The sequence below is a fragment of the Stenella coeruleoalba genome (assembly GCF_951394435.1).
Source record: "Stenella coeruleoalba genome assembly, chromosome: 12".
NCBI lineage: Eukaryota > Metazoa > Chordata > Mammalia > Artiodactyla > Delphinidae > Stenella > Stenella coeruleoalba.
This window is the reverse complement of record NC_137158.1, coordinates 23,440,315-23,462,691: the sequence shown is the minus strand read 5'-3', so window position 1 is coordinate 23,462,691 and position 22,377 is coordinate 23,440,315. Positions and strand designations below refer to the sequence as shown.

The window sequence follows — 22,377 nt, the reverse complement described above, 5'->3', positions numbered from 1 at the left end:
CGTTCACTCCACAAATGTAGCAAAGAAATAAACCAGTTTTATTATTGAATATGCACTGAACCAGACTCTAATGCAAATCACAGGCAATCCTCTAATGAGATTGCAAAGTGAGAACACTCACCCTTGCAAACAGCCAAGTATATATGATCCATTCCATACATGTTCTCGAGATAAATAATAACTAGTCCCCATGTAAGAGGACTTCGGCAGCACCGTTTATTATACAGTCTTTCATAGTTCATCCTAAATTTACTTGGTACCTGGCTTGGCTGCCTGTGTTAGCTAACTGCCATTATCTGAAAGGAAAACAAAACTTTTCAATCTCTGTGACTTTCAGCTTGGAATGAGGTGTTTTAGGTTAAATTCCCATGGTGACAGGGAGACAGGGGGCGCTATCTTCCTTCATGTTTACAAAGAGGTGGCTCCCTAGGCCCTAAGAAAAGTTCCTGGGTTGTAAAACAGGCAAGAGGCTCGTTCAGCTGTTCAAAAGATTTATATACATATCAGGGTGATGAGGAAGGATTTACAAATACAAGCTTTTTCAAGGAAATACCCTGGGCAAAGGAAAGTCTCCTTCCTTTTTGTCAAGAGGGAAAATTCAGTCTTCTTTACACTTACACACACCTTTCCTTATGGGCAAAATAAATGTTCTATGGAAGAATTCACCTGTGAAGAGTCAATAAAGAGGAGGCCAAGACGTATTTATGAGAATGTGTTGGTGGTTCCAGGAGGCCAGGGAGGAGACATGTTGGTTCCTCTGGGGGCATCTATTTTTCTTCTTGAAGGAGAGCAGAGATGTGGGAGTAGGAGTGATACTGGCAGAAGTACCCATCAGGCAAAGGATTCCTGGTAGGGAGAAATGGGAGAAATTGCCCTCTCACTTGGATGCCACTGTCCTACTCTGCCCTTTATTGTGGGCAGAAGGGAACCACAGGGTCCTCTGGGTCTGTTGACACTAAGGATAAAGAGGGCATCACTGGGGACTTCCCTGGCAGCCCAGTGGTTAAGACTTCGCCTTCCAATGCAGGGGGGTGCGGGTTTGATCCCTGGTTGGGGAGCTAAGATCCCACATGCCTTGCGGCCAAAAAACCAAAAACATAAAACAGAAGCAATATTGTAACAAATTCAATAAAGACTTTAAAAATGGTCCACATCAAAAAAAAATCTTTAAAAGAAAAAAGAGGGCATAACTGGATAGTGGTGTAAAAATTAAGCACACACTGCTGCCTTAACAGCTGCTCATCGGTGGTATGAAGCCTCTGCGAAGCATTCCCTGTGCCTAGTACTGAGCTCCCTAGGTGGACACAGTGTGTGAGAAGGACAGTCTCCAAGGGGAGTCATCCCCAGGAGGGGAAAGTGAAATACTTTTCCAGGACCAGGCTCACCTTTTTCATCCTTGGAGATTTGGGGGATCAAACATTTCACCACTCTGGGTCTGGTACCAACTTCCCCCTGCCAGCAGAGAAGAGAATTGGGCATCATTTGGGCAGATTGCTGATTTGTAAGGCAACAGTCTTGTCAGCAGAGGAGTGATACTTTCACTAAAAGGTCTCAGCAGATGTAATGGCAGGACAGACCAGGAGTGTGACCTAACTCAGGCTCTCTCAGAGAGAGAGCCATTGGGCCCTCTCTGTTTCAAGGGAGAATTCTGATCTTACTGAGAGGGTACAGGCATTCAGGGGCTGAGCTGTCCCGTAAGTTTAAAATGCATTCTCCCAAACTTCACACTCTTGCAGTTCAAACACATCACTGGTAGTTAGAGCCGAACTGCTACATTATAACTAATTTGCCAGCATCCAGCTTTATATTGAATACTTTAACTAAATTAGCCTGTTAACTACAGAAAGTCTTACTACAGCATAGTTTAGAAAACACTCCCAATCGCCCCTGCTCAACTAGAAGGGAAAGACCGTTTGTTTGGTAAGGCAAGTAACACCGTCAGGTAGTGGTGCTCCACTGGGCAATTCCTGCCTTTGCAAATTACACACTTTAGTTGGTAATTTTGAGACTCCCAAATACGCTATAAAACTTTGCTCCAGAAGTGTACAAACAAAACTCATAAAAAATGTTTTGAGATTAATTTCATATGTTTCATGGATCCCCGGAAGTACTCCCACAAAGAGAAATTCCTCATTCCTGGTGCTCCAATCTCTCGCTCTTAGAATTTCTCTAGCTTGTTCCCCTAATCCACGTCAGGAAGAACTTTCCAAATTCCCAATCAAACGCAGATCCTGCCGGGACATCAAATTTGGCCGAAAAAGGGCTATCAGGTTCTTGAGCTACGACGGCGGTGGAATGGCCCCCTTCGTCAGTAAAACAGATGCCTTTATGGAATCTGCGGACCAGTCTACGTGTGGAAAGAGGATTTGTTTCCTTTCACTCTCTGAGGTTTCCATCGGCAGTCCATGGGAGATGAATACAAGTGCGACTTCTGGTTCCCAATACTACGGCAGCTGCGCATGTGCAAAGCCGCCCTGAGAGCGCTTTGGGTCTGGGCAGGGCGGGGCGGGGCGAGGGAAGACCCGCCCCTCCCATTCGCCTTGGCCTTAACTCCTTCCTATCCGTCCGCCAGCGTCTCTTTCTTCACCTCTGACCTCGGAAAGAAGGGGGTGGGGCTTTTGGGGCGGAAGTAGCGGTGCATTGTGGGCTCGCTTAGAGTTGAGCCTGAATGGAAGTGGCGCGACGGTGCTGACATTACCGGGTCCGGGCTGTTGGGGTTCGGACACCGGCCGGGATTCGGGTACCTCGACCTCGGGAGCAAAGCGGAGCGCGAGGAGGAGGCGGCGGCGGCGGCGCTGCGAGTTGGTGGAGGGGGCGGCTGTGCACGGCCCCAAGACATGGCTCACAACAAGATTCCCCCGCGGTGGCTAAACTGTCCGCGGCGCGGCCAGCCGGTGGCAGGTAACCGGGACGGGGGGTGTTCGAGTCCCCGCGCACCGGCGGGTCCGGGGGTGGGCTGAGTGGGGCGCAGCTTTTCGGTAGTGGTGTTTCAGGACCGAGACGTGCTCGGTCCGATGAAGCTTCGTGGATGAGTGTTTGGGAACCTGGACTGGAGGGAGTGGGGGCACTTCTCACTCTTCAGTAAGGCTAAATATTGCGAACGGGGCGGTAGATAGGAGCTCTGTGTGGCAGGAGCCGAGAACCCAAGAACCCAGTGGGTAATAATACTTTGAAGCTTAGTCAGGAGTTTATAAACCTTTGAGGGTTCTCGGAAGGGGAAGGGACAAGTGTCGGTTTTGAGAGGAAGGCTAAAGGGAGGGGCAGTTCCCAGCGGTGAAATTCATCCACACTGAGAGTGGAGGTTTTTGTTTTGTTTTTTAAATGATTCTTAATTGAGGACTTTTTCATCTTTGAGTTTGACACAACAGACTTTAAGGTGTACAGTTTGAAAGTGTACAGTTTGATACATTTGGACCACAGGCGCACACACACACCCTGTGAAACACAATTAAGATAGTAAACACAATCATCATCACTCCAGGTTTCCTCCTGCCCTTTGTAATCCCTCCCTCCCTCAGGCAACCAGTGATTTGCTTTCTGTCACTATAGATTTAGTTTGCGTTTTGTATAATTTTTAAAATAAATGGAAACACACTCTTTTTGGGGGGGGAGGTCTCTGGCTTCTTTAACTCAGCATTATTTTTTGAGATTTTCACGCTGTGCTTGTACGTATCAATAGCCCATCTCTGTTTACTGCCGAGTAGTATTCCACTGTTATGGGTACACCAGTTTAAATTGGTTTGTCCATTCACTTGTTGATGGTCCTTTGGGTTGTTTCCAGTTTTTGGCTGTTGCATACTAACTTGCTATGAATATTCATGTGCAGTTCTTTGTAGGACATATGCTTTCATTTCCCCTGTGTAAATCTCTAGGAGAGGAATGCATCACATGGTAGGTGTAAGTTTAACCTTTTAAAAAACTGCCAGACTCTTTTCCAAGTCATAACATTTTGCATTCCCGCCATCAATTATGAGAATTCTGTTTGCTCCACATCCTCTCTAACACTTGATTTGATCAGTCTTTTTAATTTTACCCATTCTAATAGGTGCTTAGTACTATCTTACTGTGGTTTGATGTTGAGCATCTTTTCATGTGCTTCCTGGCAATTCACATATCTTCTTTTGCAAAGTGTCCAAATCTTTTGCTGATTTTTAAAATTTGGTTGTTTATTTTATTTTTGAGTTGTTAGTGTTCTTTATGTATTGTAAATACAAATCCTTTGTTGAATATATGCTTTTAAAAGTCTTTTCTCCCATCTGTGGCTTGCCTTTTCATTCTCTTAAAAGTTTCTTTTGAAGAGTTAAAGTTTTAAATTTTAACTAACTCCAACTTAATGCTTTTTCTAGAAGGTGTTTTGAAACAAAATTAAAGGATTTTGTAGTGAGCTATGCATACTTACTAATTATGTACACAGCAATAATATGTCTGCCTAGTTAATTAATTAATTATTTTAAATTTTATTTATTTATTTTTGGCTGCGTTGGGTCTTCGTTGCTGCGCGCGGGCTTTCTCTAGTTGTGGCTAGTGGGGATTATTCTTCTTGCAGTATGCGGGCTTCTCATTGTGGTGGCCTCTCCTGTGGCAGAGCACAGGCTCCAGGTGTGCGGGCTTTAGCAGTTGTGGCACACGGGCCCAACAGTTGCAGCTCCAGGACTCCAGAGCACAGGCTCAGTAGTTGTGGTGAATGGGCCTAGTTGCTCTGCGGCATGTGGGATCCTCCCGGACCAGGGCTCGAACCCGTGTCCCCTGCATTGGCAGGCGGATTCTTAACTACTGCACGACAAGGGAAGTCCCAGCCTAGTTATTTTAAGTTGTTGGAAGAGAAGATTCTCTAGTCATTTTTTAATTCAGGTTTTCTGGTTCTTCTAGTTTGTCAACTTTTCTTCACATTTTATATAAAATTCTCAGTTAATAAAGCCATATAAATGATGGATAAAAGATAATCTAAAAAAAAAAGATAATCTGAGCAAGCCTTGGGGTGAGGAAATGGTTTTCCTTAACAAAAATGAATAATTTTTTTTACGTTCTAACCATTTTTATATGATTTTCACTTGTGCTTGATAGTCATTGTACTGTCTTCAGATGAATTGATTACAATTCATCTCACTCTTCAGACATTTTGACGTTTTTTCCCTTGACATCTCTAACTTACTGTTGAATCCTTTCTTTTTACATGTGGCCTTTTCTATGGAGTTATGAAGAAACCTCTAAACTTAGATGTCTAGCTTCTTTTTTAACCTGGAGCATGTTTCCTGGATCCTTTCATTAGTTACCTGCTGCACTGATTTGTGAGAAAAACAAAATCATAAAGAAGGTCTTGTCCCAGTGAATATTTTTTATTTGGAATTAGGAAAACAGTTTTAAAATCAGAATTTTAATATAATCTGCAGATGGCAATGACAAATATCAGAATACTGACTTTTTCCTAGATGAATGGGGCAAATGTGGTACTGACTGGGGGCGGACAGCAGCAGATAAGGTGCTAAGCTCCAGGCAGCTTAATACTTCTGTAAGAAATAGAGTTGTGTGCTTTTTTTTTCTCCCTCTCCTGGAGATGAAGGGTCAGGAATAAAAAGTTTTTCCTTTTTTGTTGTATTACAGTATTTTGACCCCCAAAACATAGGCTCTTAATTACTGTGATCAGTGAGTCACTAAGCTCACCTAATCTGAGCAGTTGCGGGCCCTGAACAGAACCCCAGGCCTCCTGACAACCAAACTGAATCTTTACTGGTAATCAATTCTTTGGCTTGGCTTTGTGATCCTTACTAGAAAGTAAGGTGAATACAGCATAAAATTCTTGATAAGTCTTTCTGAATTTCCCTTAAAATTTGATCTCTCTAACATTTCTGTCCTAGAAGTGTTCATGACACATTGTGTATTTTAGATAATGTAGGGTTGGCAGTGTTTTATAGTGGTAGAATAAGAAATGCTAGCTATATTCTTGCAAGCGTTAGAGAAAAATAAGGAATCATTCACATTCTCAGTTTCTACCTGCTATTTTCTTCCTCTTTTTTGTTCTGATTAGAAAAGTAATTTATGCTTATTGTATAATTTCTTTGATATTTTGCATATTTAGGAAAATGTGTTATGACTGCTTAAATTTTCTCATTGTAAACATTAGGAAGAATCTTATTAGTACTAGAAGTTCATAATTTTTCTGAATCAGAAAGAAGACGGTGCTAATTATAAATAGTAATTTGTCCCACGCTGAAGTCACCTTCTCTAATTAAACCAGACTTCTAGTGAGAGAGTGAGTACCTGGAGATAGGGCCAAGCTTTATTTCTGAAGAATTCTTTTTTCCTGCTTCTGAGTGATAGATTTCAGGTGAACACTTTGAAGAAAACAAACTTCTGATTATTCAACATAAAATTGTTTTGTATGTACTATGTATAAAGAACCTCCTGGGAACTAACTGGGGGACTATAAATATGATTCAGTCTTATGATAATAGTGATGACTTTGAAGACATTTTACTTAGCAAATATTTGTATATACTTTGTGCTGGTTTTTGGGACTTGGGAGATGATTAAGATATAGTCCCCCACCTTAAAGAGCACACAATTCTGTGAGTAGCAAACCATCATTTTTAAACACAGTTCTGTTTTAACAAGGTCAATAATGACTCTATTATAGAATATTATGGGATACTAGAGATAATAAACCTTTTTTTCTTTTCTTTTTATTATTATTATTATTATTTTTTTCTCGGAGAGATAATAAACCTTGATGTTAGGGAAGAAGAAGGGGATCAGGAAGGCTTCCCAGAGGGAGGTATATATGAATTAACATGAATAAATAGAAGTTTGCTAGATAGAGTGTGAGTGTTGCTTTTTTGTTTTGTTTTGTTTTGTTTTTTGTGGTACGTGGGCCTCTCACCATTGTGGCCTCTCCCGTTGCGGAGCACAGGCTCCGGATGCGCAGGCTCAGCGGCCATGGCTCATGGGCTCAGCCGCTCCGCGGTATGTGGGATCTTCCCGGACCAGGGCACGAACCCGTGTCCCCTGCATCGGCAGGCGGACTCTCAACCACTGCGCCACCAGGGAAGTCCTGTTTTTTTGTTTTTTTGAAGGTCTTCTGTTGGGATAGGATGATGGTGGAGAGATTTCAGACTGAAAGTGAGGATATGGATGTGAGGGTGGAGAGTATGAGCCAGATCGTATAAGCTTACGGTGTGATAAGGGGTTTTAATATTTATATACTTTCACAGTGCACTGGCAAACCATTGTCATTTCTTAAGCATTGGGGTCAGATGATTTGACTTCAGTTTAAAGAAGCTTACTTTGATTGCGCTGTGTTTAATGAAAGAGACAAGGGTGAAAGTGGGGAGGTTAGTTAGGAACTTGTCATGGTAGTTCAAGTGAAAGATAATGGTGACGGTTTAGAAGTAGAGTTAAAGAGTAGTAGGCTGATTTGAGAGATATTAAAGAGGGAAAATAGACGGGACTTGGTGCTGGATTTAGAATGAGATAAAGAGAGTCAAAACTTAGTCCCAAGTTTCTGCTTATGCAGTGGGATGATTGGTACCATTAGGGCTTATTGAGGGGGAAAGCAGGTTGGAAGAAGTATTAAAATCCTGATTGCTTAAATGCTGGAGAGGGTGTGGAGAAAAGGGAACCCTCTTGCACTGTTGGTGGGAATGTAAATTGATACAGCCACTATGGAGAACAGTATGGAGGTTCCTTAAAAAACTAAAAATAGAACTACCATATGACCCAGCAGTCCCACTATTGGGCATATACCCTGACAAAACCATAATTCAAAAAGAGACATGTTCCACAATGTTCATTGCAGCAGTCTTTACAATAGCCAGGACACGGAAGCAAGCTATGTGTCCATCAGCAGATGAATGGATAAAGAAGATGTGGCCCATATATACAATGGAATGTTACTCAGCCATAAAAAGAAAAAAATTGAGTTATTTGTAGTAAGGTGGATGGACCTAGAGTCTGTCATACAGAGGGAAGTAAGTCAGAAAGAGAAAAGCAAATACCATATGCTAACAGATATATATGGAATCTAAAAAAAAAAAAAGGTTCTGATGAACTTAGGGGCAGGGCAGCAATAAAGGCGCAGATGTAGAGAATGGACTTGAGGACACGGGGAGGGGGAAGGGCAAGCTGGGACGAAGTGACAGAGCAGCATTGACATATATACACTACCAAATGTAAAATAGCTAGTGGGAAGCAGCTGCATAGCACAGGGAGATCAGCTTGGTGCTTTGTGACTACCAAGACCGGGGGGATCGGGAGGGTGGGAGGGAGCCACAAGAGGGAGGGGATATGGGGGTATATGTATACTAGCTGAATCACTTTGTTATACAGCAGAAACTAACACACCATTGTAAAGCAATTATACTCCAATAAAGATGTTAAAAAAAAAAAAAGATCCTGATTGCTCAGGTAGATATGTTGAGTACACAGTTGGATATATGGTTTGGAATTCAAACAAGTTTGAGTTGGAGATGTACATTTAAGGATCATCAGCATAAAGACAATATTTAAAGACATGGTATTTGATTAGTCAGGGTAAGTAATGCTAGTTTCTCTGACAAACAACTCCCCAAACTCAAGGGTTCCAGTCAACATACTATGTTTATTTCTTGCTCATATCACAATGCATTGTGTTTCATGCAGCTTTCCTGGGCAACTTTTCTCCAAGTGGTGACTCTCTGGGCTCTTCCCATCTTGTGATGCGGTCCTCTTAAACATATGACCTGCAGGGTTGCCATGGAAGGGGAAGAGCAGGAGTGGGTGCTCTTGGGGTGGTGTTATATCTCACTCCTGCCCATATCCCGTTGGTCAGAGTCCAGTCATATGACCCTCACCAAATTACAAGAGAAGCTGAGAAATGTAGTCTTCCTGCGTGCCACGAAAGAGGAAAATAAATGGAGTTTGATGAACAGATAGCATTGTTTCTGCCATGGCAGTGGAAAAGACCTTTCAGGCAGAGAATGTAGAAAGAGTAGAAGACAAGGCCCAGGATGGAACCCCCCCTTACCAAAACCTGCCCTTTAGAAGTTGGGTAGGGACTTCCCTGGTGGTCCAGTGGCTAAGACTCCATGCTCCCAGTGCAGGGGCCCCGTGTTTGATCCCTGGTCAGGGAACTAGATCCCACATGCCGCAACTAAGAGTTCGCATGCCACAGCTAAAGATCCCGCATGCCGCAACAAAGATCCTGTGTGCCACAACAAAGATCCTGTGTGCTGCAACTAAAAAAAAAGAAAAAGAAAACAAAAGAAATTGGGTAGAGGGAACAAAGGAGTTGAGAAAGAATGACTAGAAATTGGGGGTGGTGTTAGGTGGGTGGTAGAAACTAAAGGAGTATGGTGATATGGAAGCTAAGAGAATTTTTCAAGAAGGAAGGAGTTGCCAGATGTATGAGATGCTGTGAGATGTTAAGATACTAGAAAAGTTGGTAGCAACATGGAAGGGAGGAAGAGTTGATTGATGGTCCTTGTGAGTGCAAAATGGAAAGAATCCAGAGCAGAAGGGAGGGGATTTGCCTTTAATGGGAGTAAGGACAGGGGATGAAAGAGTAAATGGACTCAGATACAGAAAGGTTTATAACTGCAAAGGTGAGGCAAGTTTCTACCTGGTGGTGGAGAGACATTGTTGAATAGCAGTTATTTCCATGGACCCTACGTCCAGATCACCTGGGTTTGGATCACTGTTCTCTCATTTACTAGATGTGTGACAATGGGCAAGTTACTTAATCTCTCTTGCCTCGGTTTCCTCATCTGTAAAATGGGGATAATAACGTTACATATGTTTATGTTAGGAGTAAATGAATAAATCTATGTAAAATGTTTTAAACATTGTTTGGTATGTGTTAGACATATAAAGTTGCTTCTTTCTACTTTTTCTTTTCAGTACGCTATAATACAAAGCCATCAGTTGAGAAGGGGGTAGGGGAGCTTGGTATATTTTATGAATGAGGAAAAGATGTGAAACATAGGATTGCCTTTGAGACTGATGATTATGATTTATATTGTCACCCTTCTGCTGTGCTCTGAGATTTTCTCTAGGAGCCTTGAGCTGTGTAGGTGGAGGCCCAAAGAAATCAATCAGGTCGTTGGGTTTATCGAGGTCTGGCTTTTTCTCAGGAGAGTGTGACTGAGCAGCTGGGGAGGAGCACGGAGGTTAAGGGTATGTAGAGGAAAGAGAATCAGACCTCTGAGACGACAGTGAGAAGGAGAGAGGTCTAGTGGGATGAAACTTCTAATGTACCATTATTATTTATTATGTTCATTGTTTGTGGTTTATCTTTACCTAATAGAATATAGGCTTCATGAGGGCAGGGATTTTTATGTTTGTTTTTTCTTTTCACTTATATAGTCTGTGCACCTAGAACATAATAGGCACTCATTAAATATCTGTTAAATAAACTAAATGAAGCATAATAATCTAGGTGAGATGATGGTAGAAGTGGTGAGAAGTGGTCAGATCCTGGATATATTCTGAAGAGAGATCTGATAGGATTTGCTGATGGATTGGGTGTGGTGTGTGTAAGAAAGGGAGGGGTCAAGGATAACGCCAAAGGTTTTGGCCTGAGCTATTAAAAAAATGGTGTTACCATTTGCTGAGATGGGGAAGACCATGAAAGGAGTTTGAAGATTGAGAGTTCAGATTTGGATATCAAGTCTCAGATGTCTTTTAGACATCAAGTAGAGACTAAGTCAGGTAGGCAGTTTGATATTTGATTCTAGAGTTAAGGGAGAGGTTTGGCCTGGAGATACACTTTGTCCGTCATTAGCACACCTATGGCTTTTTTTTTTCTTTTTTTGTGGTACGCGGGCCTCTCACTGCTGTGGCCTGTCCCGTTGCGGAGCACAGGCTCCGGACACGCAGGCTCAGCGGCCATGGCTCACGGGCCCAGCTGCTCCGCGGCATGTGGGATCTTCCCGGACTGGGGCACGAACCCGTGTCCCCTGCATCGGCAGGTGGACTCTCAACCACTGCGCCATCAGGGAAGCCCTACACACCGATGGCTTTTAAAGCTGTGAGACTTGATGAGACACCAAGGTAGTGAATGTAGTTAGAAAGGAGGTGCAAGGACAGAGCCCTGGGACAAAACATAGAGGGGCCAGGGAGATAAAGAGGAGCCAGTAAAGCAGGCTGAGAAGGAGAGGACAGAGAGAGGGGAGGAAAACAGGAGGATGTAGTATCCTGGAAGCCACGTGAAAAAAGCGATTCAAGAGCTCCCTCTTGAATTAAAAAATGATCAATTATTTGAGAACTGAGAGTTGACCATTGGACTTAGCAACATGGAGGTTACTGGTGATCTTGATTGGTTTTGTAGAAACTAAAAATAGAAAAAAATGATCTTTTTATGAATTTTGTTTAAAGCCTCTGGACAGATGTTAAGACTTCACTTAGATATTGTTTTAGGTAGATATTTATTCTTACTGATTTTATAATATAAATCAGCTAAAATAGGTGATTTTAAAAGATGACTTCCCCTGTGTTTATACGGTGATTCAGGAAAAAAAAAGGCCAAAAGTCAGTCAGTTTTGCTGAAATTAGAATCACTGATACATTTGGAGTGTGATTTTTGGTTAGTATGCTCCTCAGCATGATCCTTCTCCTGAGATGTAGGATAAGCTTATAAGATGGAGAAAGTTCCAATTTCATATTAAAAGAGTATGATAGGAATTTCAAAGAATTGATTTAATTTACTTCATTATCAGTTTTCTAGTTTTTTTAAGGCAATAACTTTTAAATGTAGTGGTTTAGAACTTAGTCTTTGTGGAAGTTCCATTCACTGGTAATTTTTTCTTTTGCTATTATATTTGATTATCAATATCTAGAATTTATGTTGTCTTAAAAAGTTCCAAGGAGTGCCTTTTGAAAATATAGTGTAGGTTGAGAGTATTTCATGAATACTCTTTTAAATTCCATTTAAAACATTGTTAGAAAGTGATTTTGAGAATTGCTAATTATAGAGTTTTAACCTGGAACATTTTCAGTATTGAAAATTATTACCTATCTTCATGTTATTTAGGAAGATTTTTACCTCTGAAGACAATGTTAGGACCAAGATATGACAGTCAAGTTGCTGAAGAAAATCGGTTCCATCCCAGTATGCTTTCAAATTATCTGAAGAGTCTGAAGGTAAGAAACAAAACATTTTTTTTTTTTTTTTGCGGTACGCGGGCCTCTCACTGTTGTGGCCTCTCCCGTTGCGGAGCACAGGCTCCGGATGCACAGGCTCAGCGGCCATAGCTCACGGGCCCAGCTGCTCCACAGCATGTGGGATCTTCCCGGACTGGGGTACGAACCCGTGTCCCCTGCATTGGCAGGTGGACTCTCAACCACTGCGCCGCCGGGGAAGCCCGAAACAAAACATTTTTGATATTGATTTAACATACTTTATCCCTTTCTTGTTCTACAGGTGGCTTTTTATTTTTTTAAAATTTATTTATTTATTTTGGGATGAATTGGGTCTTTGTTGCTGTGCGTGGGCTTTCTCTAGCTGTGGCAAGCGGGGGCTACTCTTTGTTGTGGTACGTGGGCTTCTCATTGCAGTGGCTTCTCTTGTTGCGGAGCACAGGCTCTAGGCACGCGGCCTTCAGTAGTTGTGGCATACGGGCTCAGTAGTTGTGGCTTGCAGGCTCTAGAGCGCAGGCTCAGTAGTTGTGGCGCATGGGCTTAGTTGCTCCGCGGCATGTGGGATCTTCCCGGACCGGGGCTCGAACCCGTGTCCCCTGCATCGGCAGGCAGACTCTCAACCACTGCGCCACGAGGGAAGCCCGGAGTTGAATTCTTATGTAGACCAGTCTCCTTTAGGCAAACGCAACAATAGGTACTCAATAAAAGCAGTAACAACAAAAGAGAGAAAAATAACAGTTTAAAAAGTACAGGTTGTTTCTCTTGCCATTCTTCTCAGAGAGTATATACTTCAGAATGAGGTGGAAGATGTTTGGATTAACTGTTCTTTTACTTGGCTCAGTTCCAGTGTGCATATATTTCAAGGCTGAATATGATTCTGGTTGTTCAAGATTTTTCAAACCTGTGGCCCCCTAACACAAGCCAACTACTTCAGTTACTGCTCAACAGAAGAAATAATGATTTTTGTTCCAATACAGGAAGAAAAACTGGCTGAGGAATGGGAGTAAGTCTTCAATGAGATGCACAAATACGGCCATGTGTACTATTCTTTATTGATTATTTAAGGGATTTACAAGGGAATTTTGACTGTACACACTTTTTGCCCTGTGTACTCACTTGAGAATTTAACTGCCTAACATGTGCTGTAGTAATGACTGCTCGGAGTGCTGGGTTATTGTGTGCCTGGAGCTTTGGTTGGGGTGTGTTTCAGATAGATGATATCCCTGTTCTGGCTTCTTGTCTAGTAAATCATAGGTGGAGTGACAGATGCAGAAAACTACATCAGTGTTTGCTTTTTTAGGTACACTTTTGTAATGTTGAAGTGGAGTCTGTTTTGCTTATGTTCTTGTTTCATCATTAGTTTGGGGGTTAATTTATTTTATTTAGTGCTTAAGTTCTATGTCTTGAATAAGACTTGGATAAGTGATACTTTCATTGTTATTAGTTCATTGGCAGAGTGAACCTAAAATCTCCCTTAGTGTAGTTGAATGAACTGGCCTGGAATACTGCCATTTAGTCAGTTCGATTCGGTACAAATTCAGTTACCAGTAAATCTGTCCTTTTTTCTTTCATTCTTTTTTAAGGTTAAAATGGGCTTGTTGGTGGACCTGACAAATACTTCAAGATTCTATGACAGAAATGACATAGAAAAAGAAGGAATCAAATATATAAAACTTCAGTGTAAAGGGTAAGTCATGTATTAAGATTCCTTAATATTTAAACCTTCTGCTGAAATTTGTAACCTCTTCTTAAAAAAAAAATGTTTTTGTATTACTAGACATGGCGAATGCCCTACAACGGAGAATACCGAGACATTTATTCGTCTGTGTGAGCGGTTTAATGAAAGAAACCCGCCTGAACTTATAGGTATGTTTGGCTTCACTTTACCAATGTTGAATATTTTCTTTGTGATTGGGTTTCCATTTTCTTTTTTACAAGTGAATTGATATGGAAGTTTTTTTTTCTTTTTTAAATCATCACCAAGAAGCATTTACTAAAGCAGTAGACTAACTTTTTTTTTTTTTTTTTGCGGTACCCAGGCCTCCCACTGCTGCGGCCTCTCCTGTTGTGGAGCACAGGCTCCGGACGCGCAGGCTCAGCGGCCATGGCTCATGGGCCTAGCCGCTCTGCGGCATGTTGGATCTTCCCAGACCGGGGCACGAACCCGTGTCCCCTGCATCAGCAGGCGGACTCTCAATCACTGTGCCACCAGGGAAGCCCAATTTCCAATTTTTAGTGTAATTCCAAGCAAAATCCCAATGAGACTTTGGAAAAATTACTATGAAGTTAATTTCTATTTGCTAAGTCCACTGCCTCCATTAAGTCAGTATTTATTGAGTACAGAAAACAATTGTTTGGCAAATCAAACAGGTGAAATTATGGGCAAGAAAATTTTGAAAGATAAAAAGTATCAAGGGGATTTTCCTTACCAGTTATCCAAGCGTATGGTAAAGTAATGGAAACTACAGTGGTTTCCTAGTGGTAGAGATGTTTTTCACATCAGAGAGGGAAGGTGTGATTATTCAACAGATGGTTATGAGACAATTAGCCGACTGTATAATAAAATATATTTTAGATGGATCAAATATTTTTGAAAGGACCCATAATAATATAGGAGAAATATAGGTCAGTACTTATTTAACTCTGAGGTAAGAAAGGGTATTCCAAGTTTATCGTCAAAGGCAGAATCCATAAACAGGTATTTTTTAAGCCGTATTCCTGGACCGCCTGCGTCGGAATCACCTGAGGATGTTTATTAGAAGTGCATGCTTTAGCGCCCCGTACTGGACTTGTATGATCAAAACCTCTGGGAATGAAGCCTAGGGATCTAATTGTTTTTAAAACAAGGGTCTTAGGTGATTTTTATGTACACTTAAATTTGAAAACTGCTGTCAAAAATTAAAATATCTATTCATGGTAATAGTAACAGCTGGGATTAATGAATGCTTATTATTTGCCTGGCAGACTTGGTGGGAAACTCTGAATGAATGAATGAATGAATGAATGAATGTAATCCTCATAACAACTCTGTAATATGTGGTAGTATCCATATTTTACAGATAAGAAAACTGAATATCAGAGAAATTAAGTATAGTTTTTCCATGGTAACACATCTGATAAGTGGTTAAGCCAGGTTTGTAATCCGGTTTCTTACTTCAAAGTCCAAATCTCTAATTACTTGCTACACTGGTTTCTAGAGTGACCACATAAAAATGAAAAATAAATTCTGTATTATAAAACACAACAGAAACAGAGCAAAAAGATATTTGACTAATTGGGAGCAATATTTGAAGCATATATGACAGATAAAAGTTAATATTCTTATATACAAAAAGATTTTATAATCCAACAGGCAAAAGAGGCATTTCTCCATAGAAAAATATGGAAAACAATGAAAATGAAATTTATAAGAAATGAATTACAAATAGCCAAGAAACATGAAAAAAATTTTCATTCTTACTTGTTAACAAGAGATACAAATTAAAATATATGTTGTTACCTTTCCCCATCAAATTGGCAAAGATTAAAAAAGAATCATAATGTCAAGCTTTGGATAAAGTGGATGTACTTATACATTATTAATTTGAGTGTTAATTGGTACGCCCTCTCTGGAGGGCCAATTTGGTGATATTTGTCAAGATTCTTAAAAGTGTTCACACTCTTTGACTTGTCAAGGCCACATTTAAGAATTTATTTAAAGGAAGTAGTCAGAGATGGACATAAAGATTTATGAGAAAGAAATTTAATCACATCTTCATTTGTAATTAAAAAACTGGAAACAGCTTAAACCTCTGATAGAAGCAGATCATTTATATTGTACAGTATGCAATTTATTTAATAGAAGAACAATAATATGGGACTATATGACATGGTATTGTGATATGTATATATATTTACACATTCACATGAATATATGTAACAAATACACACATATTTAGGATACAACCAGAACATAAACAGCTTAAAATAACATTGAGACCTTTATTTGAACAATTAAAAACAACTTTTTTCATCCGAGAGAAGCCATTATAGGGGTAAAGAAGAAGAATTCAAGAAGAACTTCAAGAACACTTAACATCTGGAATCAGATATCCTGATTTCAGGAAGATTAATCCTCCCAAGTCAACCCTTGTTATAAATTGTCCGGTTGTATTCTTAGAAGAACTGATGGGGAAATTTTCTAAATTGAGTGTTTTATGGGTTATTAAAAAAAATTATAGAACTGTGCTACAATATATGTTAATATATATTATTTGTTTTATATCACTGGTAGGGGTTCTCTTCATGAGGATTGAAGTGGAAGCATTTGCCTGTCCAGTTTTGGAGCATTGTAGTGGCAATTATTTATTGTAATATTCTGAAGACAACAACAGAAACTGGTCTTAGAGCTGGTTGCTGGTAACACCTTTTCAAACAAAAAGAATAAAGAATCAAGTTTGTGTTCTTAGGATCAGAAAATATTGGTCTGCTTTTACAATATTTTAGTTGTGTTAGTATCAGAGATGGAATTTTCATCAGCCTTGCACACATTTTTGCTGAAGCATACTTGTGATCAACAGTAGACATTTGTGACATGACAAAAGTTAGACTCAGATTTATTTTCAAAGCTACTCTTTTTTTTAAATCATCATTTTACTGTCAGTTCATGCAGTTAGCCTGGTTGTGGGATAATACTGTAGACTTAGTGGAAATGAAAAGTTCTTGAAACACAGAAGCCTCAGACGTTTTCTGATGTTTAGGAAGAACTACAGCTTCGTAATCCCTTATCTGAAACCCGTGGGGGTCATATGTTTCCAATTCTTACCATATGTTACCTCCCCTGGAGATAGTACCTCCTAATTTTTCTTTATTGTAGAAATTTTCAGTCATACCAAAAATAGGGAGAATAGTGAAATGACACCTCATGTATCCATCATTCAGCTTCAATAATTATCATTTTGCTGTTTTTTTTTTTTTCATTTTTCCTCTCCTCCCCCTAACAGATTTTTTTCTGAGTATTTTAAATTAGATCACAGGTACCATGTCATTTCACTTAAAGTGTTTCAGTATGCGTCTCTAACTGATAAGGATTTTTGGTTTTTATATAATCACCATGCAATTGTACCAAACAGAATAATGAGAAATTCCTTAAGGTCATTAAAGCCTAGTCCATTTTCAGGTTTCCTCAATTATAGAAAAAATGCCTTTTTAAGTTAGATTTTCAAACCAGTTTCCAATAGTGTCCACATGTTGCATTTTGTTGTTATGTCTCTTAAATCTCTCTGATTCACTCTCTTTTTTAATGCTATCAGTTTGCTGGAGAAACCACATCATTTGTCCTATAAAATATTCCATTATCTGGGTCTACCTGAGTGCTTCCTCATAGTATTAGTTAACTTTTTCCTTTGTCTTCTGTATGTCCTGTAAACTGGTAGTTAAATCGAGAGGTGTACTTATATATTTTGGCAAGCATACTTCATAGTTGGCGTTGTATGGTTCCTTTCACACCACATCAGGAAGCACATAATGTCTGATGGTCCTGCTTTTAGGGGTACGAAGATGATTAAGTGGGTTCTGGTGGCACCATCTTGTTTCCTCTGTTACAGACTTTTTCATCTGTCTTTTACCTAATGATTTTATCATCCATTGATGGTTGCTGCCTTCATCCAGTATTTCATTAGGGGTTGGAAAACAGTGATTGTTTTCTGATTCTCTCTCATTTCTTCATGGATTAGCTGGAATTCTTCTTTAGTAAAGAACTATTCTCAACAATTTGGTTATCCTGAAATGCAGTTTGTAATGGAAAGGCAAGTTAAGCGTCTGATTCTCTTATTTCTTAATTTCCAGAATAATGAATTGGTATCTTACCAATCTCCAGTGGTGACTGATTACTTTCTTTTCTTGGAGTATCTGTATGAACTCATGAATTTTTATATAGTTGATGTATTTAAATCAGTTGCAGTCAATATTTATTCTTATGCCCAAATTGCTCCATCCTAGGCCAATGGGAGCCCCTTCAAGTTGATTTCTGTATCCTTTTGATAGTACCGTATCAGTCTTTTTTAGAGCTTTTTTGAAATTATAATTACAAATAAGAGATTATGGGGCTATAGTGCATTTGTTTGCATGTACAGAAATAACTTGAGGATAAGAATTTTGTGGACTGGAGAAATAGAAAAGTCTGTTTTGTGTTAAAAGAGAAATGGCTGATTTCTTGGTAAATGGTGGACTACATATAATCGATGTGTAGCTTAACTAATGCCTCTAATTACTTTAGGTGTTTCTAATTATAAATACATGGGCCAGATTTGTGAATATATATTTTCCTGAGTAGCACACGTGTATTTTGGTAAAAAACATTTCTCTTGATTAAATAAAAATATTTATAATAACTTGGCACATAATAAGTTCTTCTTTTAAATTAGTTGATTGATTTATTTTTGGCTGCATTGGGTCTTTGTTGCTGCGCGTGGGCTTTCTCTAATTGCGGAGAGCAGGGGCGACTCTTCTTTGCAGTGTGCAGGCTTCTCATTGCAGTGGCTTGTCTTGTTGTGGAACATGGGCTTTAGGTGTGTGGGCTTCAGTAGTTGTGGCTTGCGGGCTTAGTAGTTGTGGCCCATTGTATATTCTTGCCTCCTTTATCAAAGATCAGGTGACCATATGGGCATGGGTTTATCCTTGGGTTTTCTTTCCTGATCCATTGATCTATATTTCTGTTTTTGTGCCAGTACCATACTGTCTTGATTACTGTAGCTTTGTAGTATAGTCTGAAGTCAGAGAACCTGATTCCTCCAGCTCTGTTTTACTTTCTCAAGATTGCTTTGGCTATTCAGGGTCTTTTGTGTTTCCATACAAATTGTGAAATTTTTTGTTCTAGTTCTGTGAAAAATGCCATTGGTAGTTTGAGAGGGATTGCATTGAATCTGTAGATTGCTTTGGATCATATAGTCATTTTCACAGTGTTGATTCTTCCAATCCAAAAACATGGTATCTCTCTCCATTTCTCTGTATCCTTTTTAATTTCTTTCATCAGTGTCTTATAGTTTTCTGCATACAGGTCTTTTGTCTCCTTAGGTAGGTTTATTCCTAGGTATTCTTTTTGTTGCAATGGTAAATGGGAGTGTTTCCTTAATTTCTCTTTCAGATTTTTCATGGTTAGTGTATAGGAATGCAAGTGATTTCTGTGCATTAATTTTGTATCCTTCTACTTTACCAAATTCATTGATTAGCTCTAGTAGTTTTTTGGTAGCATCTTTAGGATTCTCTGTGTATTACAGTATCATGTCATCTGCAAACAGTGACAGCTTTACTTCTTATTTTCCAATTTGAATTCCTTTTATTTCTTTTACTTCTCTGATTGCTGTGGCTAAAACTTCCAAAACTATGTTGAATAATGAGCACTGGTACTTTCTTAAATTGCATATCATGGCATGACTTAATCACTTAATTGGCAATTATTCTTACATTTCCTATTCATAAAAATATTTAGTTAATCTTGCTAGAGTAAAAATTAGATGCAAAAATAGTAGTGGTGTAGATGAGAAACATTTTTAGAGTATTTGTTGCTTAAATTGGTCTCAAATATAAAGTAGAAAGGAAATTTACATGTTGGGTTAAGATTTATGTTGAATAAAAATGTCTATTTACAGCTGACATCTTTGTGTAACTTTTGAGGCACGTTTCTTAACAAAGCACTGGAGATGATGAACTTATAGAGTTTCATGATTATAGCAATTATCTCTAAGGGGTAACTTTTTCTGTTCAAGGCTGATCTCTTTATTTTTTATCTCTTTTCAGAAACTTCATTTCAGTTATATCATTGTTCTCTATTTCAGTCTCTGTGATTTAACCAGGTCCTTTTCAGCCTGTAAATATACCCAAGCCTCTTATATTAAAATATTACCCCTCCCTCCAAAAAACCCCCACACCTTTCTGTTTTATATTCCCCTTCTCCTTCCCAGTCAACTTTCCAAAAGATTGATACTTGAATCCATTTATTTTCATTCACATCACTGCGATCTGGAGTCCTCCCTCTGCAGTCTTAAACAAATAGTGACTTTCAGTTCTAATCATTTTGTGACATTTACACAGTTGAACACTCCTGTCTTGGAACTTCCTCTTTTCCTGGTGAACATGACCCAGTGTTCATGCACTCTTTGTTTTCTCGACCCCATGATTGTTCATTCTTAGTCGTTTTTTATGCCCTTCCATCCGCCAACTTATTCTTGAAAGGTTAGTTTTCCTCAGATTCCATCCTTAATTATCTTCTCTTGTTCTGTTGATACTTACCCATTCTCAGTGATTTTGCCCACACCACAGACTGCTTCTGTAGTGACTATATGCTGATTATTCTTGAATCCACAACTCCAGCTAGATCTCTCTGTGAAGCTCTTTACCCTTATTTCCAAATATTTGTAAGTCTCATAAGAACCTTAAACTCAGCATGTCCAGCTGTACTCATTGCCTTGCCCGAAAGACTGATGTAAACTCCTGTACTTCCTTACCTGGTAAAGGGGGCCATTGCCCAAATAGTCACCCAAGTCAGAAACCAAACTCTCAGTGTTGACAGTTATTCACCCCTCAGATTGCACATTCTACCTTAAATGTTTCTTCCATAAATTACTGGGATGGCTTCCTTACTAGTTTTCTTGCTTCGTTGATGCTCCGTCTCTACTTTACGTTGAGCTGCCATTGAAGTGGGTTCTCTACAGCGTGATCATTTAATAATGTATACCAAGCTTTTTTTTATTACTTTTCAAAGTAGTTAAAATGACTTGAAAATGCAGTCAGTTTTAGAATTTATGAAACTCATTTGCAGCTTTTCAGAATATGGAGACAGGACCACACTGATCTTGAATATGTCCTGAAAAAAAGCTTAACAAAAATAAATGTCTTTTTCTCAGCAGGTTTTTCTTCTAAAAGTTCATTTTGGAAGATTACAAGCTAATGTAAAGATACAGTCAGTTGGTTTCTAGAGAACTTTGTTTTTATTGTACCGTGTATCCATCAGTTTGTTATTTTCCGTATCTAGTGAAGTGTCTCGCGTGCATGTGTGTGTGCGTGCGCCTATGTTCTTTAGAGTTGTGTGTTTGATGAAATACCTCCTTATTTAAAATGCTTGGAATCTTTTAGTTTTAAAATAAAACTTTAGACCTTAGAAACAGTTGTAACTAATAAATCAGTATATGTTATATTTAAACTTATAGCTAGTGCTATAAGTTATTTTCTAAGCAATTTAAGCTGACAGGTTTAATAGTTATAAAAGAAGGCCAAGCTTTAAAAATGTATTTTATAAAATGATTGAAATGTTTTGATTGCAGGTTGGGGTTTTAAAGTAAAACGTAGCCTCTGAAGTGATTTATTAAATCAAAATTGTTTTATTTTTTAGGTGTTCATTGTACCCATGGTTTCAATCGCACTGGTTTCCTCATATGTGCCTTCTTGGTGGAGAAAATGGATTGGAGGTATTTGTTTCTTGTTATAATGACATATTTAGTAATTGATAAAAATTTTTTATTGCTTTTTCAGTTATAGCATTTTATATTGCCAGGTTTTTGGTGAAGTCATGAGTAATATGATTGACTCAATTGGTTCTCATTTTAGATTTGGTTAATCTTTCGAGCACCATTCATTACCTGGTGTTTTCTACTAAGTAGCACTTTTGAGTGCTTATGGATCCCATATACCATGCATTTTCTTTTCCAGATTTTTTTTCACATCTTACAGAATTATCAGAGACAAGTTCTCCCAATATTTTGTGTACGTTTTCACCTTGGAGGTTACTATTGTTTTTCTTTTCATTTTTAATAGTACCTTTTAAAAATACCTATTGAGTACTAGGAAAAACTTAAATGCTATACAGAAAAGGTATTTTGGGGGACAGAGTTATTCTGTTTAAACCAATAAGCATGTCTTTCTGAGCAGCTGTTATTTGTAAAGTGTCTTTTTAGATTCTGAGAGATTAGAGAATGGGATATTACTAACTGAATTTCCTCATTTACTTTGAAGGTCTTTACTTTTGTTTACAAAGCCTTTCACGCAGTAGATCCTTCTCTGAATATAATCAGCTGAAGTACACATGTGATTGTATGTTTTCCTGTTCATTCATCCTTGGGGGTTCTCTACTGCATGCACTTCTAGCCCTGCCTTTCTGGCCTTTCAGATGCTCTATACAGTAATGCTACACGATACAGACTCCTATGTCAGACTCAGCCTATGCTTAGCCTCTCTCTGATGACCTGTACTCTTAATGCCTGGGTGTGTTGAAAGTTCCTGAAGAACCAGCATGCT

General features: G+C 39.2%; 1 protein-coding gene across 4 annotated transcripts in view; it reads left to right on the top strand.

Annotated features, from left to right (window-relative positions):
- The first annotated feature begins 2,643 nt into the window (after positions 1 to 2,643).
- RNGTT (RNA guanylyltransferase and 5'-phosphatase) overlaps positions 2,644 to 22,377 on the top strand; it is a 250,474-nt gene continuing 230,740 nt past the window's right edge. For all 4 annotated transcript variants that reach the window (XR_013830869.1, XM_079939773.1, XM_079939771.1 and 1 more), the window contains exons 1-5: positions 2,644 to 2,901; positions 12,002 to 12,111; positions 13,692 to 13,795; positions 13,886 to 13,974; positions 21,476 to 21,551. Coding sequence is in view for 3 of the 4 variants with exons in the window: in XM_079939773.1 (XP_079795899.1) it covers positions 2,838 to 2,901; positions 12,002 to 12,111; positions 13,692 to 13,795; positions 13,886 to 13,974; positions 21,476 to 21,551 (443 nt within the window). In the remaining variant the exon portion in view is untranslated. The remainder of the gene's footprint in view (positions 2,902 to 12,001; positions 12,112 to 13,691; positions 13,796 to 13,885; positions 13,975 to 21,475; positions 21,552 to 22,377) is intronic.